Here is a 19,560-nt window from a genome sequence, read left to right on the forward strand (position 1 = left end):
TAAGAACATAAGAATGGCCATACTCAGTCACACCACAGGTCCATCTAGCCCAGTATCCTGTCTTCTGACAGTGGCCAATGCCAAGTGCCCCAGAGGGAATGAACAGAACAAGTAATCATCAAGTGATCCACCCCCTGTCGCCAATTCCCAGGTTCTGGCAAACAGAGGCTAGGGACACCATCCCTGCCCATTCTGGCTAGTAGCTATTGATGGACCTATCCTCCATGAGTTTATCTAGTTCTTTTTTGAACCCTGTTGTAGTCTTGGCCTTCACAACATACTCTGGCAAGGAGTTCCACAGGTTGACAGTGTGTTGTGTGAAAAAAATACTTCCTTTTGTTTTTAAACCTGCTGCCTATTAATTTCATTTGGTGGCCTGTAGTTCGTGTGTTATGAGAAGTAGTAAACAACACTTCCTTATTTACTTTCTCCACACCAGTCATGATTTTATAGACCTCTATCATATCCCCCCTTAGTAGTTTCTTTTCCAAGCTGAAAAGTCCCCGTCTTATTAATCTCTCCTCATACGGAAGCCATTCCGTACCCCTAATCATTTTTGTTGCCTTTTTCTGAACCTTTTCCAAGTCCAGTATATCTTTTTTGAGATGGGGTGACCACATCTGCATGCAGTATTCAAGATGTGGGCGTACCATGGATTTATATAGAGGCAATATGATATTTTCTGTTTTATTATCTATCCCTTTCTTAAGGATTCCCAACATTCTGTTTGCTTTTTAGACTGCCGCTGCACATTGAGTGGATGTTTTCAGAGAACTATCCACAATGACTCCAAGATCTTTCTTGAGTGGTAATCACTAGTTTAAACACCATCATTTTATATGTATAGTTGGGATTATGTTTTCCAATGTGCATTACTTTGCATTTATGAACACTGAATTTCATCTGCCATTTTGTTGCCCAGTCACCCAGGTCTGAGAGATCCTTCTGTAGCTCTTCGCAGTCTGCCTGGGACTTAACTATCTTGAGTAGTTTTGTATCTGCAAATTTTGCCACCTCACTGTTTATCCCCTTTTCCAGATCATTTATGAACATGTTACATTGGACTGGTCCCAGTACAGACCCCTGGGGCACACCACTATTACCTCTCTCCATTCCAAAAACTGACCATTTATTCCTACCCTTTGTTTCCTATCTTTTAACCAGTTACCAATCTATGAAAGAACCTTCCCTCTTATCCCATGACTGTTTACTTTGCTTAAGAGCCTTTGGTGAGGGACCTTGTCAAAGGCTTTCTGAAAATCTAAATACACTATATCCATTGGATCTCCTTTGTCCACATGCTTATTGATCCCCTCAAAGAATTCTAGTAGATTGGTGAGGCATGATTTCCCTCTACTAAAACCATGTTGACTCTTCCTCAACAAATTATGTTCATCTATATGTCTGACAATATTGTTCTTTAGTATAGTTTCAACCAGTTTGCCCAGGACTGAAGTCAGGCTTACAGGCCTATAATTGCCGGGATCACCTCTGGAGCCCTTTTAAAAAATTGGAGTCACATTAGCTATCCTCCAGTCATTTGGTGCAGAAGCTGATTTAAATGATAGGTTACAGACTACAGTTAGTAGTCCTGCTATTTCACATTTAAGTGCCTTCAGAACTCTTGGGTGAATACCATCTGGTCCTGGTGACTTATTACTGTTTAGTTTATCAATTTGCTCCCAAACCTCCTCTAATGACACCTCAATCTGGGACAGTTCCTCAGATCTGTAACCTAAAAAGAATGGCTCAAGTTTGGGAATCTCCCTCACATCCTCAACAGTGAAGACTGATGCAAAGGATTCATTTAGTTTCTCTGCAATGGCCTTATCGTCCTTGAGTGATCCTTTAGCATCTCGATTGTCCAGTGGCCCCACTGGTTATTTAGCAGGCTTCCTGCTTCTGATATACTTAAAAAAATTTTTTTTTTTGCTATTACTTTTTGAGTCTTTGGCTAGCTGTATTTTAAATTCTTCTTTTTTGGCCTTCCTAATTATATTTTTACACTTCATTTGCCAGAGTTTATGCTCAGTTCTATTTTCCTCACTACAATTTAACTTCTACTTTTTAAAGGATGCCTTTTTTGCCTCTCACTGCTTCTTTTACTTTGTTATTTAGCCACGGTAGCTCTTTTTTGGTTCTCTTGCTATGCTTTTTAATTTGGGGTATACATTTAAGTTGAACCTCTATTATGGTGTCTTTAAAAAGTTTCCATGGAGTTTGTAGGGGTTTTACTTTTGGTGCTGTACCTTTTAATTTCTGTTTAACTAACCTCCTCATTTTTGTGTAGTTCCCCTTTCTGAAATTAAATGCTACAGTGTTGGGCCACTGTGGTGTTTTCCCCACCACAGGGTTGTTGAATTTAATTATACTATGGTCACTATTACCAAGCAGTCCAGCTATATTCACCTCTTGGACATTATTCTGTGCTCTACTTAGGACTAAATCAAGAATTGCCGATCCCTCTGGTGGGTTCCTGGACTAGCTGCTCCAAGAAGCAGTCATTTAAAACTTCCTCTCTGCATCCTGTCCTGAGGTGATATGTATCCAGTCAATATGGGGATAGTTGAAATCCCACATATAGACAGGCAGTGTCAGCTCCATTTTAAATCATGCCGTGGAGGTTACAGGAGGCAAAGAGCAATGGAAGTTATAACTAGTCTACCTCAAAATTAATTTCATTGTGAATTATTTTAATTATATGTTTTAGGAATCTGTTAAATACTCAAAACTTGACAGCTGTGTAACTGCTGACATTGTCTCTGAGGAGCAACACTTTATCCTCATTATGCAAGCAAATGGAGTAAGAATTAAAGCCCTGAATGAGCAAAGCACTTAAGCATGTGCTCAAGCCCATCCTTATTCAGCAACGCACTTGAGTATTTGGGGGGTTGCTCAGTGGTTTGAGCATTGGCCTGCTAAACCCAGGGTTGTGAGTTCAATCCTTGAGGGGGCCATTTCGGGATCTGGGGCAAAAACTGGGGATTGGTCCTGCTTTGAGCAGGGGGTTGTGGACTAGATGACTTCCTGAGATCCCTTCCAACCCTGGTATTCTATTCTATTTTCCAATTTGACTGTTGTATATAAAAAGGGAAATAAAGATGTAGCAGGGTGCTGCAGGGCCCTTTTTGCTCCTCCCCCTGCTGTGCTGACAAAGTCACTCGGAGACCCTGGGGTTCAGTAACCACTAGTGCCGTTTATTTACAAGTTGTGCTCCCACCACCTTTTTACCATCTACAGCTTGAGTTCTAATGTCTGCACCCAGCAGGGAAGAGCCGTCTTTCTGCTTTCACTGCCTTCCCCAGCTTCCATTCTCCCAGCCTTTGATACAGCACCAGGCTAATTGGGCAGGCAGCTGTCTCCCTTTCGCCAATTAGGTGCAGGTTTTCTCTAGCCAGCTCCAATTTACTTCCTTTAATGGGAGCTGGCATGTCAGAGGGCTGAGTCAGCAGTTCTCACCCAGCACCCTGTCACAAAAGACAACCTGGGGAATTACAGACCAGTGAGTTTAACTTTGAGCAAATAATTAAGCAATCAATTTGCAAACACCTAGAGGATAATAAGGTGATAAGTAACAGTCACCATGGATTTGTCAAGAACAAATCATGTTAAATCAACCTAATGGCTTTCTTTGACAGCGTACCAAGCCTTGTGGATAGAGGAGAAGCAATAGACGTGGTATATCTTGACTTTAGTAAGGCTTCTGATTGTGTCTCGCATGACCTTCTCATAAACAAACTAGGGAAATACAATCTAGATGGAGCTACTATAAGGTGAGTCCATAACTGGTTGGGTAATCATTTTCAGAGAGTAATAATTAGTGGTTTACAGTCAAGCTGGAAGGGCATAATGAGTGGGAACCCACAGGGATCAGTTCTGGGTCCAATTCTGTTCAGTATCTTCATCAATGATTTAGATAATGGCATAGAGTACACTTATACCATTTGTGGACAATACTAAGCTGGGAGGGGTTCATTGTGCTTTGGAGGATGGGATTAAAATTCAAAATGATCCGGACAAACTGGAGAAATGGTCTGAAGTAAACAGGATGAAATTCAATGAGGACAAATACAAAGTACTCCATTTAGGAAGGAACAATCAGTTGTACACATACAAAATGGGAAATGACTGCCTAGGAAAGAGTACTGCAGAAAGGGATCTGGGGGTCAGAGTGGATCACAAGCTAAATATGAATCAACAGTGTAACACTGTTGCAAAATATATATCAATCATCATTCTGGGATGTATTAGCAGGAGTGTTGAAAGCAAGACACGAGAAGTAATTCTTCTGCTCTGCTCCGTGCTGATTAGGCCTCAACTGGAGTATTGTGTCCAGTTCTGGGTGCCACATTTCAGGAAAGATGTGAACAAATTGGAGGAGGTCCACAGAAAAGCAACAAAAATGATTAAAGGTCTAGAAAACATGACCTATAAGGGAAAATTGAAAAAACTGAGTTTGTTTAGTCTGGAGAAGAGAAGACTGAGAGGGGACTTGATAACAGTTTTCAAGTACATAAAAGGTTGTTACAAGGAGGAGGGAGAAAAAATGTTCTCCTTAACCTATGAGGATTGGACAAGAAGCAAAGGGCTTAAATTGCAGCAAGGGAGGTTTAGGTTGGACATTAGGAAAACCTTCCTGTCAGGGTAGTTAAGCACTGGAATAAATTGCTCAGGGAAGTTGTGGAATCTCCACCATTGGAGATCTTTAAGAGCAGGTTAAACAAACACCTGTCAAGGATGGTCTAGAGATAATACTTAGTCCTGCCATGAGTGCAGGGAACTGTAGTAGATGACCTCTTGAGGTCCCTTCCAGTCCTACATTTATATGATTGTATGTGATGAACTTTAAGCTTAATTAGGGCCCAAATGTGGTTTTTATGGCTGAGACTGAGTTTTTAGTCCCAGAGACTTTTATAACGATATTATGTTCACCAAAATGTCATGTACAACATTGATTTTAAAAAGTGTAATTACTGTGAAATAAACAGAGTAAACTAGCGGTAGCAGGCTTAAGAGTTTCTCTGACTGTCTTTGTACAACTATCACAGTTTTGTGGTTTGTAGTTTGTAATATATAAGCCAAATGGTGACATGCCATATTTGACAGTATTATCTTATTGTTCTTGGTATACAAATTAAGATCCTGATTCTGCAAATCCATAAATACTACTCCCAGTGAGTAAATTTAAACAAGCACATGCATTTTTGTAGGATCAGGGCTTAAGGTGATGGCTGCCTGGAAAACCTCTAGTATAAAATACATACTAAAAAAGATAATACACTAAAAACACACATACACACTATATATATATATATATATATATATATATACACACACACACACACATATAAACTTGCCTGGGAACCATCATCTTTGGCTCTTTTAATAATGTTCTGACGTCCATCCACCCAATAAATCAGTTTATCTAAGGGATCATAATCAATGGCCTTGACATTTCTTAGACCATGCACCGGAAGGATGATATCTGGACTTTGCTGGTCATCTGGTATCATCCGACTGATTGCAGACTTCTGGCTAAACAGCAAGAAGCTGGTGGGTGCTGAAACAAGTCCAACAATATGCATAAGAAAAGAAAATGCAACATAACCCCCAAGTACACTGGTCGCAATCATTAACCATATAAAAAAATATTTAAAGGAAAAATTCTACAGGACTGAAGAGAAAAATCTAGAAGTGTGAAAAACAATTACAAAGAAAGGAAAACTACTCACAAGTTGAAAAGGAGGACTTTTGGCACCTTAGAGATTAACAAATTTATTTAAGCATAAGCTTTCATGAGCTACAGCTCACTTCATCGGATGAATATCACAAGTTGATATTCTTGCTATTAAATCTTAAGTCCCATTTTTGCTCAAAATTTCATCATTTTGGAGGATGAGCCCAACACTATCTTATTGAGATATTATTTCCCTTCGCTATCATGGAATACTCAAAATTACACACCGGGCAACATGTGAATGGCATGATAATGCAGTCAGGATAATAACAGTGAAGTTAGGAATCACACTAGAGCAGGGGTCTCCAAACTTTATGAGAGGCGGGCCATATTAGATTTTTGAAGGGGCTTCACGGGCTGAAGCGACTGTGAAAGAAATTAAATATATACAAACAAACGCAAAATATATGCAAAATCGTTAAAAAAACAACACTACTCTACCGTCTCAGTGTTGCATTAAATTCTAAATCAGGTTTAAAAGTTAATCGATGCAGGTACTGTAAGTTGGCTCCCCTTTTTGGGTCTGCTCTGCCCCGTGCCTGCTAGGCGTGCCTGCTCCACTGAAGAAAATGACGAAGGATTGAAAGTTTGGCTGTACTTTGGTAAGAGAAGCTCCAGGTTCCCATTGTTGGTTGGGACTGTTTGGTTCTATTAGGGCTGTAGTTAAAATTTAACCATTATGAAATTGTTAATTTCCATCTTCTTTACTCCATTTATTGGAGATGTAATGAAGCATCTGGCTTGTATTTTTACTCTAAGTCAGGGGTCCCTGCCTGCTTGGCTGCAGCAATGACTCTCCCCTAAATTGGCTCCCCTTCTGGGGGGACACTGGCTCCCAGAGGCACTCACCCCTCCCCACAGCTCAGCTGTGCGGACAACCCTTGTGAGCTGCTGCCAGCTGCCCCTCCCCCTGCCTGCTCGGCATGTCTACTCAGCTGTTCGCTTCTCCCCTGTTGGAGGGCTGGACAAATGGAAGCCCTGGGCTGGATCCCACTCACAGGCCCTAGTTTGGAGACCCCTGCCCTAGAGTCTTAAATGCAGGTACTTCACCACATCATCCCTGGCTTGTTAAAGGTGACAAGACACTCCCTTATTGCTTCTTTATGATTCTGTACTTTTGGTGGGGCGGGGGGAGTTGACAGCTCATTTGTTTTTTCCCCAAGCATATTTTCTTTTCCTGCTTGGTTTTTCATTAGAAACCTCGGACTTGAATGAAAGAGCTACATGGACCACTGGATACCTAGCAGGGTCATGACATCACACACACAAAGGAAGTGAAACCTGATTAATTGGGACGGATGGGATTATTACCCAGAGGATTTAAAACCCTAATGTTTTTGCTAACACTTGTTTAACTAAAACACTTGGGAGAAAAGATGCGTTTATTTAGACTGTCACTCACACCCACCCGTCCATTCCATTAAAGGCTGGGAAAGCTTCTAGTACACATCTGAGTCACGCCAGAAACACATCCAGCAAAACAAGGAAGACTTCACAGTGCTGCTATTTCTAAGGCTTTAAAAAACCAACCAACCTTTCAGCTCTTCATTATGCACCATAGAAAGGGCACAAACCGTTTTTTCCCTGTTTGCAGGTCATCTTTAAAACCAATACCCTTGAGATGTATGTATGTGAATCCTTCCCTTTCTATAGTAAAAGGCACCACAAGCAGCAATGAGCTGTAAATGCTTAAGAATATCGTAAGACATAAAAGGACATACAACTGCAGTTCCTGCTGTTGGGATCCAAGGAATAGTGAGAGGCACAGCCACATCTATACCCATTTGGTATGGCAAGGCACAATTGTCCACACTGCCCATTGTTTTGCATGCAGTCATTCAAGCCATCCTGGCGCGAAGAGTGAAAGACCAGGATGTCCATCACAAAATCCAGATGTCCTTGAATTAGTGTCCGGTTCTTCCCATTGGTCTTGTCTGCTCTTTCTATACTGTGTAGGTTCCAGTCTGTCCAGTAGATGTAATCACTGTACTGTGTTAGTCCAAATGGATGAGGTAGATCATCTGCTATTATTTCCCTTTCTTGACCTGAAAAAGTAACTTCATACTGTTAGCACTAATCATAAGCAGTAACCGAAACTCAGTTGCAAAAAATGTGACAAAAGGGTTATTTAATCCTGTGTGAAAAAAATGTAATTTTTTAACTCCTTTTATTTTTGAAATTTGCTAAGGGTCAGTATCATGGAATTTGGGGTTCATAATTACACAATATCTTCCTCTGAAGAGGTAGCCACTAAGATCCAAATTCTGATACCCTTACTCCTATTAAGTAATATTTTACTTCAGAGGTAGTACCATTGGAACTATTGTCATTTTAAGAAATATTACTTCGTGTCAGAGCTTTAACACCCCAAACTGGATCGTGAGAAAGGACTTTTAGAACACCCTAATCCCAGATAAATACTTGATCTGGATAAAAAATAAAAACTTAAAACACATATGAAACAAGTACCGTGAGCAACGTGCTCCAAAGTGCCGTACAGATAATCTGTGGGATTCAGGGATAAAGCTGATCCAGAGGAATTCTGAAGTTGGATTTAAGTTGTAAAAAACCCACAATTGCAATTTAAGAAGATGCAGATATTCAAAATGATTTCCTGCATTAATCTGGAAGGAATCCTAACACTCCCACAAATGACACTGCTTAATTACTAAAGTTCATAATCGAAGGTTTTATCAGCTTCTGGAGCGCCAGGTACTGGCCAAGGTAGACTAGATTAACCATTATGGAACACCCCATAGTACTGTAATCAATTAAGCGAAGACAGTTTACACCAGCTGAGGATGTACTGCTAAATGTCTCCATGGTTTAAAATCATCTTTTTGATTAGTGTGTGGGGAGTTTAAACCACCTCACCCACACATATACTCCTAAGATCTTTTGAATGCCCTGCTTTTTTCCCATGAGTTGGCCTAGGCTCGCGGAGGAAAGAAAAGCTTAAAAATGGGAGTAAAAAGCCATCTTACTATAAAAAAAGTTTTTTAAAATTTATTTCCCCTAGGCAGAGAGTTACTGATGAACAAACTTCATTTGATCTAGTGGAGTTGAAATTTATGTTGTTTTTCACTAGTTCCAGGTTAAGTAAACAAAAGCCCAAGAAGGGGGTGTTTTTACATACTGTGTAGTGTCTGAGAGCAGGCTGAGGACACCCCCTGCTCACAAATTTAAGACTGCTTTAACCACCGCTGCTGTGCGCTGGGGAGACATACTTCATCCCACACCGTCCACCCAGATTCTTTTCTAGAATCCTCAGTGTGCATCACTGGATACTGCACGCAATGTTTTATCACTTTACTTTCATCCAGTTACACTTCCCCTATCCAATGAGTTTGCTAAAATTCTACCTAGAGTTCTTGCTAACCTCCTTACATGTCATTAACTATGTGTCATTGTCAGCTTCAGCAGTTCACTCTCTACTTCCTCCTCCAAAGTGATCAATGTATTAACTGGCCCTAGTCCCAGTGTTAGCACCAGTTTAATTTACTAGAGCTGATTTAATCTCATTCCAGAAGCAGCCATTGAGTATTGAATTTCCCCTCAGTACCACAAAAAGTTTTTAATCCATTCCAAAAATCTGCCTCTTGCCCTCTGGCAATTTAGTTTTCTTATCAATCTGATGAGGGATCCTATCGAAAGCTTTTGATAAAAAAATTTACTTTGGCTGAAGAAATAACCCTAATAAAAATTTCAAGCAGTGACATACATTTAGTCGGGCATTTCTCATATACTTTTCACAGCGATGAACGTAAGACTTGCAATCACTGAAAGCCAGTGAAAAAGATGTGGATTATGAAAGTCTTTCAGAATCATACAGCTATTTTATGATGCTCCAGAGGTTTTCTTCTCTCCCTCCTTCTCTCCGCGCCCCCCGTAGCTCATTTACTTACATCCTCTATAACAGCAGCTCAAGCACTCACTGCCAGCTGACAATGACAATGCTATATCATGGCCAGGGTACAGCTCATCATGTACGTAAACCAGGGTTGATACTGATCTAGAAGTGGTTTCTAGTTTTTCTTTTCCATGTGTTTTCACCTGTGTCCATACAGGATTATTGAAGTAAATGCAGCTATGTTAAATTCAACATGTTTAGCTCAAGCAGGGGTGCTGGAACAATTTTTATAGTGGGGGTGCTGTGAGCCATTGAACCACACTGTAAGCCCTATACATGACGGAAACCCCTTCAAGTCAGGGGGTGTTGCAGTATCCCCCACAGCTCTATCTTCAGCACCCATGAGCTCAGGAGTGGATATTTGGGGTTCTGCAGCTCAGTACATTGTGAAAAAAAAGAGGCAGTAGAAAGTCACAAAGTACTGCTGCTAGTTACATGGTTTCCTAAAACACATTTCTTCAAGATGTGGCAGGCGCTCGTGTCCTTGTTGTCCAAGCCCATGACATGTCTTACAACTTTTATTACTTAAATAAGCAGTGCTTGAGCGTGATCTAAGCACAGAAAAAGCATCTAAAACTTTCTTGAAGAAAAATAGATTTCTCATGTCCCCAAAACGCCAAACTACCAAAATAAAGCTTTACAAGTTTCATTCCAAAGTGTAGCTTTTCATGGAAAATTAAACAAGACCTGAAAATAAGAGCTTAATATGGAATTTCCTGGTTCATCAACAATAACGTCACAGCAGTGACTCTAAAGTTGTTAACATAAATGCCGTGATAGGTTTACCTTTTGCCACATACTTTTAATACAGAAATTCTAGAGGTATTAATTTATATTTAACCAAGACAGCATGGTCTATGTAAACGAACATGGGACAGGGAACTCAAACTCCTGGATTTTAATTCGGACTGCCATCAATGTGTTGTGTAGCACTGGGCAGTTCATTTAACCTCTCCAAGTCTCAGAGTCCTTATCTAAAACATGGAGATAATTCTGTCTACCTCATTTGGCTTTCTGAGTAATTGTTAACCTTTATAAGGCACTTTAGATGTAAAGATCTACACAAAGTGCTAAATACAGTATTAGCAGTTCCCTCCTTTCATCAGTTAGCCAGCTTGTCAATGTTAATGTAAAGATTTAATAAGCCTTAACTGCAGAAAAGCTTTTGAAGTTCTAATAAATTCTCATAGGAAAATACATGTAAATGTTGGGAGGTTAATTCTATAGAATGTTTAGCTAACCGTACAGCATTATTACAACAACCAAGAATGCAGGTTGTAAAGGTGTATTTTAGTTTGAATTCTGAACTAGCAGTGCCAGTCTGTGGCTGGAATTTGCCTTGGATGGGGACAAGGTTGTGGAATTATGCAACAGAATTAGGTGTGCAGACTCTCAGATTAGGGGCCAATTAAACTGGACCAAAGGCAAAAAGATTCAGTTGCCCTAATCTGGAGAAATAAAGAGATTGAGACTCTGTCTCTGCTCTGGTAGAAGACATGGGTAATTTAATACCCGCAACAGAAGAAAGAGATTAAAATCATCTCTCTGGTATAGGATTTTAGTCAGAAAAATAGAAAGTTTGTTCTTTTACTTTCCCTGAATTTATAATTTTTAAAGTGCAGTTTCTTTGTTACCCTATGGGAAATGTTTTAGAAAGACTGGTTCATTTTTTATCAATGTATTATTACTTTAAAGGTTTACCTCACAATTTTGTTAATCTTGCAAATAAAGTTTATGCATGTTTAATTTCATCATCACGTGCATTTTACTTTACTACTCTCCAAAATATTAATTAGCACACACTAGAATGGTGGTAAGAAATTTAAGTCTAATTCAACCACTTCTAAAATGCATTAAATAGCTTGGAGAAAAAAAAATCCGTGAGTTAACCCTTAGCTGTAAGCCTGTCATGCAAGAAGAATAAAGGTTAGTTTGGAGGCAACAAACTCCAGTTTTTAATTAAACCTTCTAAAAGAACAAACTACCAAATTCCCTTACAGGGTGCTCACAGTTCTGTACAAAACACCATGATGTGTGTTTCTTTGAATAGAACAGCAGATTACCTAGCATGTTTGATGACTCAATCATACTTGTGTCTAGGTCAGTCCAATATAGTCTTTGGTCTGCATAGTCAATAGTTAAATCATTGGCACGTCCCACTTTATCAACCAAAGTGATGCTGTTTGTCCCATCCATATATGCCCGAACAATCCTTGGTTTACCTCCCCACTCTGTCCAGTACATATACCTGCAATCAAAAACAGAAGAAAAACAGGCACCAGTTTATGATATGGATTCAAATCCAGCTTCGGTACCCAGGGCCCCCGAGACTTTAGCTGCTATGCTAACTGGTATGCTATCAATCAATAAAATTAAATACATAAATATTTGTTTTATTGAGTTCAAGTTAAGCATGTGTGCTTTGATGGATAGGGCCACAGTGCTTAGCACAGGACTGTGCAAGATCAAGCCCAGTACTTCTTAAGTCTGCTACTATTCCTACCACTGCATGCCTCCTTATGACTAATTGCTTAATTCTTTCAGATGAGAGAGAAAACGAGGGCCCTGACCACCTGTGGTGCTGAAAGGCACTGTGGAATTTTCAGATCAGTAAGGGTATTAAGCTTGGTGTCCTAATCAGATTCAGGTGTTGCAACTTAACTAGATTCCTCAGCAGTTACAACTGAATAGAAGTAAATGCCACTTTACTTCTGGCCTTTGGTATGAATGTCTTTGACATTTGAATTCCACCCCATAAGTACTCAGATTTCAGTGGTCGATGAAGTGAACTCAACATGTTTTAAAACAGGGATGTATTACACAATACATCCCCTGATTTTTCTAATTTACAGTTGACTCTCACTTATTGCAAATTAGAATATCCCATGTAACTGTATGCAGCCAATTAGTTAAATTTTGCTTTTTGAAACAATAAAGACAGAAAAAGTTAATTTACAGGGATTTTAAATTTTGCTTTATAGCCCCTATCCATTTCCCAGAGGTACTATGGTGATTATAGCCATTAATGGCTATAAAGTTCTTTGAGATTCCCTGATGAAATGGTGCTAGAGAAATACAAAGTATGCTGTAAAAGTATGTGTTATTAATTATTGTTACGCTCAAACAATAAATAATGGTCCTTACCCTTTAGTAGGATCAAGGGCCAAAGACCTGGGGTTATCCAAATCCTTCCACACAAGAACCTGTCTGTACTGTCCATCCAGGCGCGCTACTTCAATTCGATTGGTTCCAGTATCTGCCCAGTAAAGGTTCTTTCCCATCCAGTCTACTGCCATTCCCTCAGGATAGTCTAATCCAAACTCAATCACATGCTCAACAGAGCTTCCATTCATGAATGCCCGGCTTATGGTCTGGAAAACAACCGTGTGAAAAATATTACTGTACCTTATGGACACACATCAAATTAGGGGATCAAAATTCTCTGAGGGTTATTGTTCAATAAAAATTCAAATGTAAATCCCCAAGCATTAAATGTTGAAAGTATTTGCAATTCATATTTATATAATCTATACTGATAATGGAAACACATTAATTCATAAGATAAAGAAGGCCTGAATTTTCAGAAATGACAAGTGATTTTGGGTGCCCCCTTTGAGATGCATAAAGGGAGGTGATTTTCAGAAAGTGCTGAGCATGCACCCTCTCAGTATCAGGTCCCTTCAAAAGGACTCAAGATAGGCACCTGGATATTGATCCTCCCACCACGCATACCTGTTCACTTTTAAAATTTTGGCCCTAATTCTTTTCTCTGTTTATTCTTTGCAATGTTTTCAACCTATATAGGAAAGTATCTTCCTTTGGAGAAAGGGGAATTAGCTGATTGGTTTTCTTGTATTAGTCAAAGCTTGTCTCAGCATTAATGAGGAGTGAGAGTTTGCTGGTTCTACCTAAATTTCAGTTACATACACTTAACAGAGCTGGCCATGCAGCAAGGAATATGTACATAGCACACAAGAAACCAGTGAGAACAATGTGCATGTAAAACAGCCACCACCCAGTATCTAGTGATATCGTCTGGAGCCAGAATACAATTTTTGCTCTCCATCTTGGGACATAATCCATTCTGAGTAGCTACTTTACACAGCTGACATCTACTTCACTATCCAATTTCATGACAACTTGAAAAAACTAATGAATTAACAAACTGGGAGATAGGAGAACTCAAGGGAATGATTTTCATTTCAAGGTGAGAGAGTAGATGTGCACGCTAGTGAGAGGATGAAGGAAAGATGTTGCCTTCTAGTGATTGACCTATAAATAGGATAGCAGGAGAATGTTCGACTAACAGCTAAGGGACCTCTAGTTCCATTTCCCAAGGTTCATTGTGATTTATTTAGTAATTGTGTGTGTAGTCTGGAGCACATGAATTTATTACACTGGCACAGTTCCTCGTGGAAAGATGTCCACCTCACAAAACCCACTACCAGCATTGAACAGACACCTGAGTTAGTCTCAGTAGGGAGGCTGTGGAAACTGAACTAGCCCCATGATCCCTGCCCTGTTACGGCTGAAGCACTCTGGCAGAAGAGCTTCCATAGTTTGTGGTGTACCTGTTAAGAAGCTAAACAGGGGAGTTCATTTTCCAGTGATATCAATCTGACATTTTCCACCACTGCTAAATTCATGTAAAAGAAAATTAAACAACAGTGATGGATGATACAACACTCTCCTTTGCCTACACCGGGATATAAACGAGAAATGTCACATATCAAATTTCAAACTGCTGCCAAAACACACTGATGACATATATTTTAGAATGAACTTTGCAAGCTCCCTCACTGAAACGCAGCAAGTGGGAGCCACAGCTAAGGATAAGAGACCCAAGGTTTACTTGCCAAATTTTAATACTTTTACTAGATTGGATTCCAAATTAAAATGGGAGGGGGGAAAGGGGGGAATAGGAGGTTAGCAAGTTTAGTAGAGTGCCAACCTAGGCATTCAAATTACCATGATATGTGGCATGCAGAAAGCATGTCTGAAACAGATTAATTTATGGATTCAATGCATGTGGCACCCAAGATTTAGACATCCAATATAATATGTGCTATATTATATAACAAACAGATCTTTGTCAGATTAAAGGCACTATACTGTGGCTTCATATTCAGGGAATTCAAATGTTAATAATACCTTTAAGCTAATATCAGTCCAATAGATTCTATTATCAGACACATCAAAATCCAGAGCAGATGCCTCTTTGACACCAGTAAGAGGAATAGCTACATCATTATTGTTGGTTTCAAGGGAAATCCTATGAATTGCTGCTCTGCTGGTGAAAACAAGAAAGGCTTCAGGAATGATGCAGGTCTTCATGTCGCTCAGCAACTCCAGTCCTATGGGACAAGCACATCTGGTCTCCAGAGGTGTGAAGAAACACAGATGGCTACAGCCTCCATTATTCTCAGCACAAGGATTGGTTCCTGAAAAGGAGACATTGGTCCATTAAAGATAAAACTGTCTGGGATGGAATGACAGGCAATGCATTTACAGACTTATGAGATAACGTATTGCTGTGAATGTCAACAGGGGGTCCAAAAATCAACTCAGATCTTTTCCTCTCAACCCAAGGATTTAAAGGCTAGTATTAGTCTTCTTATAATATTGATAACTTCTCCAAATATTTTCTTCTGTTTTTCTCCACAGATTTCATTCCTGTACTAAAAAACAGACAGTTGTGTTTGTTTTGTCTGTTTATTTCTGGCCAGGCAACGGATCTTCATCTCAGTTGAATTTTTAAATGTGCTTGAGTTCAATGACATGCACTGGTGAGAACAGAGCTCAGTTAACTGCAGCTCCTTTTCTCAGCTGTTAAATCCAATCAACTGCTGAGATTCATCATTAAGCATAATTCCAGTAAGATCATCAAGTAAGTGATGGTCAAGGTCAGGTAAGTTGGTCAAGTAAACCAGAGTGCCTATGAACAAATGCTGATGGGTCGGCAGGAGGTGGGGTGGGGACAGAGATTGGAGTGGAGAACAAAATGAATGCCCCTCTTCACCAGTTGCAAACAGAGATACAGCCATTTTAAAAACGCTGCTACTATGGTTAAGTCTCAAAAGTCAGTCCAGTCCAAGTTTAGTTTTCTTTTATAGGGGACAAAGATTCCAGACCTGACCCTCAGCTGGTGTACATCAGCCTAGCTCCACTGAATTCAGTGAAGCTATGTTGATTCACACCAGCAGATGATCTGGCTCTCCATCATGTACAAATATTTTCTGTTACGGTTATTTTGTGTGGCAGAACTTTGCACCCTTCCAGGTGCAATTTAAAGTGAGTGACATTGATAAATAAGCTAGTATGATGATTTTTTTAAAGATGTATGTAACCAAAGTAAATATTCAGGGGCAAACTAGAGTGATACTGTAAAATGACCACAAAAATATTTCTATAAATCTATTATCTTTATGCATGCACTCATGGGCTTGGGTAGTTTAGCATGAAATTTAATTTGCAGTATCTGTCTGATACTGGAGTGTTATGGTATTTGCTGCATTAGGGAATTACCCATTTCACAGCAAATCATGTTACAAAATGAGAGCGACATTATGGTACCCACCTGATTCACAGAAAGTATGGAGATCTGTACATGAGAAGGCACAATACTGCTATATGCTGAGCATCTCCTGAAAGGTGCTCAGTACCCTTGACCACTACAGTAGTATCTGAAGGCCTCCTCACTCAGCTTAGAGTTCCACTGTGCCAGACAGCGTATACATGTATGGAGTGAATGACTTGCTGCCACTAAGAGCTAATGAAGTCAGTAAGAGTTCAGGCTGCTTGGCAACTCACAGGACATGCTCAGCACCTTGCAGGTTTCAAAGCCACCACTCTAGGGCCTGAAACCAGTTCCAGTGCTCCTATTCCTACACTGAAGCTCTTCTAAGATGAACTGAGAGTGGGATCAGGGTAGAGATCCCAGCTGCTGTTAAATGTGGCATTGTTCAATTTCTTTTTTAGTGCCATGCCTGGGTCTAGATTTAAGTGCCTCTCTGAGTTCAGGTGGCCTTGTTCTGAATTAAGTTCCTTAGTTATTCTCCAGCTGAACCCAGTACAGAATATTGTCCTATCTTGGGGGACTCAGTCTGAAATTCATCAGATGTTTGTGCTGGAAAAACAGGGTGACTTTGGGAAAAAAAAAGTATGTCCCCCAAAGGAAACAGGGTTTTCAATTTAGTGTGCTCCCAAAAGATCTCACAGTGATCTCACAAGCCCACAACTTTTTCTCTGCCTCCCCAAGCAAGAGAATCCCACAGGACCACTGGAGTCCTGGCTGGGCCTTTCCTCTGCCCTTTCTCAGCAATTGGCAGGTGGCTCATCCTCTCTTCTGGGGCTCAGAGGTCACAAGGACTAGTGTGTACATCCTGCTTTCCCAGTTCTCAGGCCGTATGAGATAAACTGCCTACTTGCAAGATTCCCACCTCTTATTCTGCCTCACAGGTCTGCTGCACAGAGCAGCTTTGTGCCTTTCTAGTAGTATGTACAGATTACAGTGGATAAAGGCAGTTAACAGTGTGACAGACACTTGTACACAGTCTGTCACAGACACGGATGGGAAGCAAGAGGGGACCCAGTGGAAGAGATCCTACTGTGACCAGAGGGGACAGTAAGGGACATGTACAGGGGATGCCAAGCTGTATAGGGGTGCAGGTGTAAGAATTGGGGAAGACAGGAGCTTAGTGAGGGAAAACTGGTAGGGGCTTAGTGGTAGTACTTGATTTGGCTCTCCTCACCAGCTCCCCGCCCCCACTAGCAAGAGTATATGAGCGAGCAGACAATTCCTCCTCCGACAGGCATGGAAATTAAATCCCTGCCACAGACCACAACACGCGACAGAAGCTCTGCAAAGGATTTATGTTTACTGTCACTACGAGGTTAGGAAGACACAGCAGCAGGAACTACAGAATTTTGTGGAATTCTGCATACAAGCCACGGAAATCACGCACATCTTGTCATGTCACTCCTAGCTTCTGGCAGGATATGCTCTCGGTTGACCATTACAGAGAAAAAAGCATGGAAAAGATGTTTAACAGCTGTCCGTCACTTCACTGAACTGCTGTAATAGGCTACAAAACTTTGCCTCCTCACTGACACAGGGGATGAGTAGTTGCCTATTGTTTAAGAATAGTAGAGCAAGAAAACTGCTTCCATTTTGCTTATTGCATTAATCTGCAATTTCAGAAGGAATTACTGGGTGTATTTTCATACATGGTAGTTTTTTGATGGCAATTGTCATGAAAGCAGACTGTTCTCGTGATACTTTCACTGCGCTAGCTTAGCAAAAAATGGTAGTTTCCCTTTAAACAGCATTAGAACATGATTATTCCTGTCAAAAGGGGTGAAGGTTATTGTTTAACAAAAGCAAAACCCTCCAGAAAGTATCTCAATTCCATTTCACGTTGCTCATGCTTACCAAACACTTTGGTCACACTTGCTGCTTTGAGGCCCATTAGGTCTGGCAACTGATCTATGATGATATCCCTGCTTGCTCTTATTTTGTGAACTCTTTCAATGCTTCGTCTCTGCCAGTCTGTCCAGTAGATGTAGTCCCCCAGCAAAGTAAACCCAAATATATGAGGAAGTTTATCTTCTAGTAGAGTTTTTCTCATTGTTCCATCAACATTTATTACCTGTGGGGCAGATAAGAGGAGAGGAAAAACCATTACTTCTAACAGAGTAGTTGTAGTTGAAACAAATCTGATCATACTTTGACTTGAAGGTGTTTTTGCCACTCCAGCAAGCCTATCTAGAGACCACCTCCCTCTGGAAACAAAAAACTCATGCTCTGTATGAATGTATTTAGGAAATGGTGTAACACAAATGAAGTGCTAGCATCTCTAGACAAAGAAGGAACAACACTTCTACCGCATAACATTTAAGGTGAGGAGGCAGCCATGCAGTCTACGTCTGCTATGTTACCTATACACAGAGCTTGTCAGAAAATGGATTTCCATTCTGCAAACACTTTTGTGATTTCAAAAAAATCAACAAAAATTCATCCCAAATTGGGAAGAAAAGCCAAAATTCCATTATTTTTCTTAACTCAAATTCTGAAAAAAATTCATTTTGGGTCAATTGGAACGTTTTATTTAGATAAATTTGAATTGTTTCATTTTTATATATATATAAAGTAAATTTAAAAAAACAAAAGTAATTTCAAACTGAAAATTGAAACTTTCCATTCTGAAAGTATCCAAATGGGATGTTTCAACATTTTTGAATTTTTCCCCCATTTTTTTCTAAACAAAATCTCTCAGAAATGTACACAACTTGGTGAAAAATTCCAGTCTCACTGAAACGGCATTATTGGTCAGAAAATCATTGTGACAAACATTTTTTGACAAATCCCAATTTAAAAATAAAAAGTAAATGGATTTAGTTCAAAGAGCAAATTTCAGATTGACAAGCCTGAAAGTAGTCATTTTCCATTTACCCTCTGAACTGACACAGTATAAGCAATGTAAATCCCATGAATGTCACTCCTGGTCTGAAGTAGCCACCCCCAGTGTAATTCATTCTTTATATCCATTCAGTGTGTATTCCATTATTTCATAGCTATGGAATCTTGCTTCAAAATGTAAGCTTTCACCGTGAAAATAATTGTTTCTAGCTCTTACGGTTGTGAAGATAATCTTCGAGATGTGAAATGAGTGTGAACCGATGAAGAATTGTCTTCCTAAAATGACAGGTTGAAATCAGAGGTGTGAGATGCCCAGGCACCCAACAATGAACATTTAAGTGTCAACACTTAACTATTTCACTGCTGAGTGTTTTCGCGCAAACCGCCAGTTATGATTAACGTGTTTGTCCATGTTTGCCAGATGGTTGTTGTAAAGGGTTGTTGGGGAAAGTAGGAGTTCTTGCGCGCACATACATACACTCACACTCCCAACAG

The 19,560-nt window shown here is 40.0% G+C and overlaps 1 protein-coding gene across 3 annotated transcripts in view; it reads right to left on the reverse strand.

The window, feature by feature from the left end:
* Positions 1 to 19,560, reverse strand: part of LRP5 (LDL receptor related protein 5) — a 248,622-nt gene that overhangs the window by 36,022 nt on the left and 193,040 nt on the right. For all 3 annotated transcript variants that reach the window (XM_073347077.1, XM_073347076.1, XM_073347078.1), the window contains 6 exons: positions 18,079 to 18,295; positions 14,799 to 15,088; positions 12,792 to 13,018; positions 11,711 to 11,895; positions 7,459 to 7,782; positions 5,358 to 5,560 (listed from right to left, as the gene is read on the reverse strand). In XM_073347077.1, coding sequence (XP_073203178.1) covers positions 5,358 to 5,560; positions 7,459 to 7,782; positions 11,711 to 11,895; positions 12,792 to 13,018; positions 14,799 to 15,088; positions 18,079 to 18,295 — 1,446 coding nt within the window. The remainder of the gene's footprint in view (positions 1 to 5,357; positions 5,561 to 7,458; positions 7,783 to 11,710; positions 11,896 to 12,791; positions 13,019 to 14,798; positions 15,089 to 18,078; positions 18,296 to 19,560) is intronic.

Source organism: Lepidochelys kempii, chromosome 6 (genome assembly GCF_965140265.1).
Source record: "Lepidochelys kempii isolate rLepKem1 chromosome 6, rLepKem1.hap2, whole genome shotgun sequence".
NCBI lineage: Eukaryota > Metazoa > Chordata > Testudines > Cheloniidae > Lepidochelys > Lepidochelys kempii.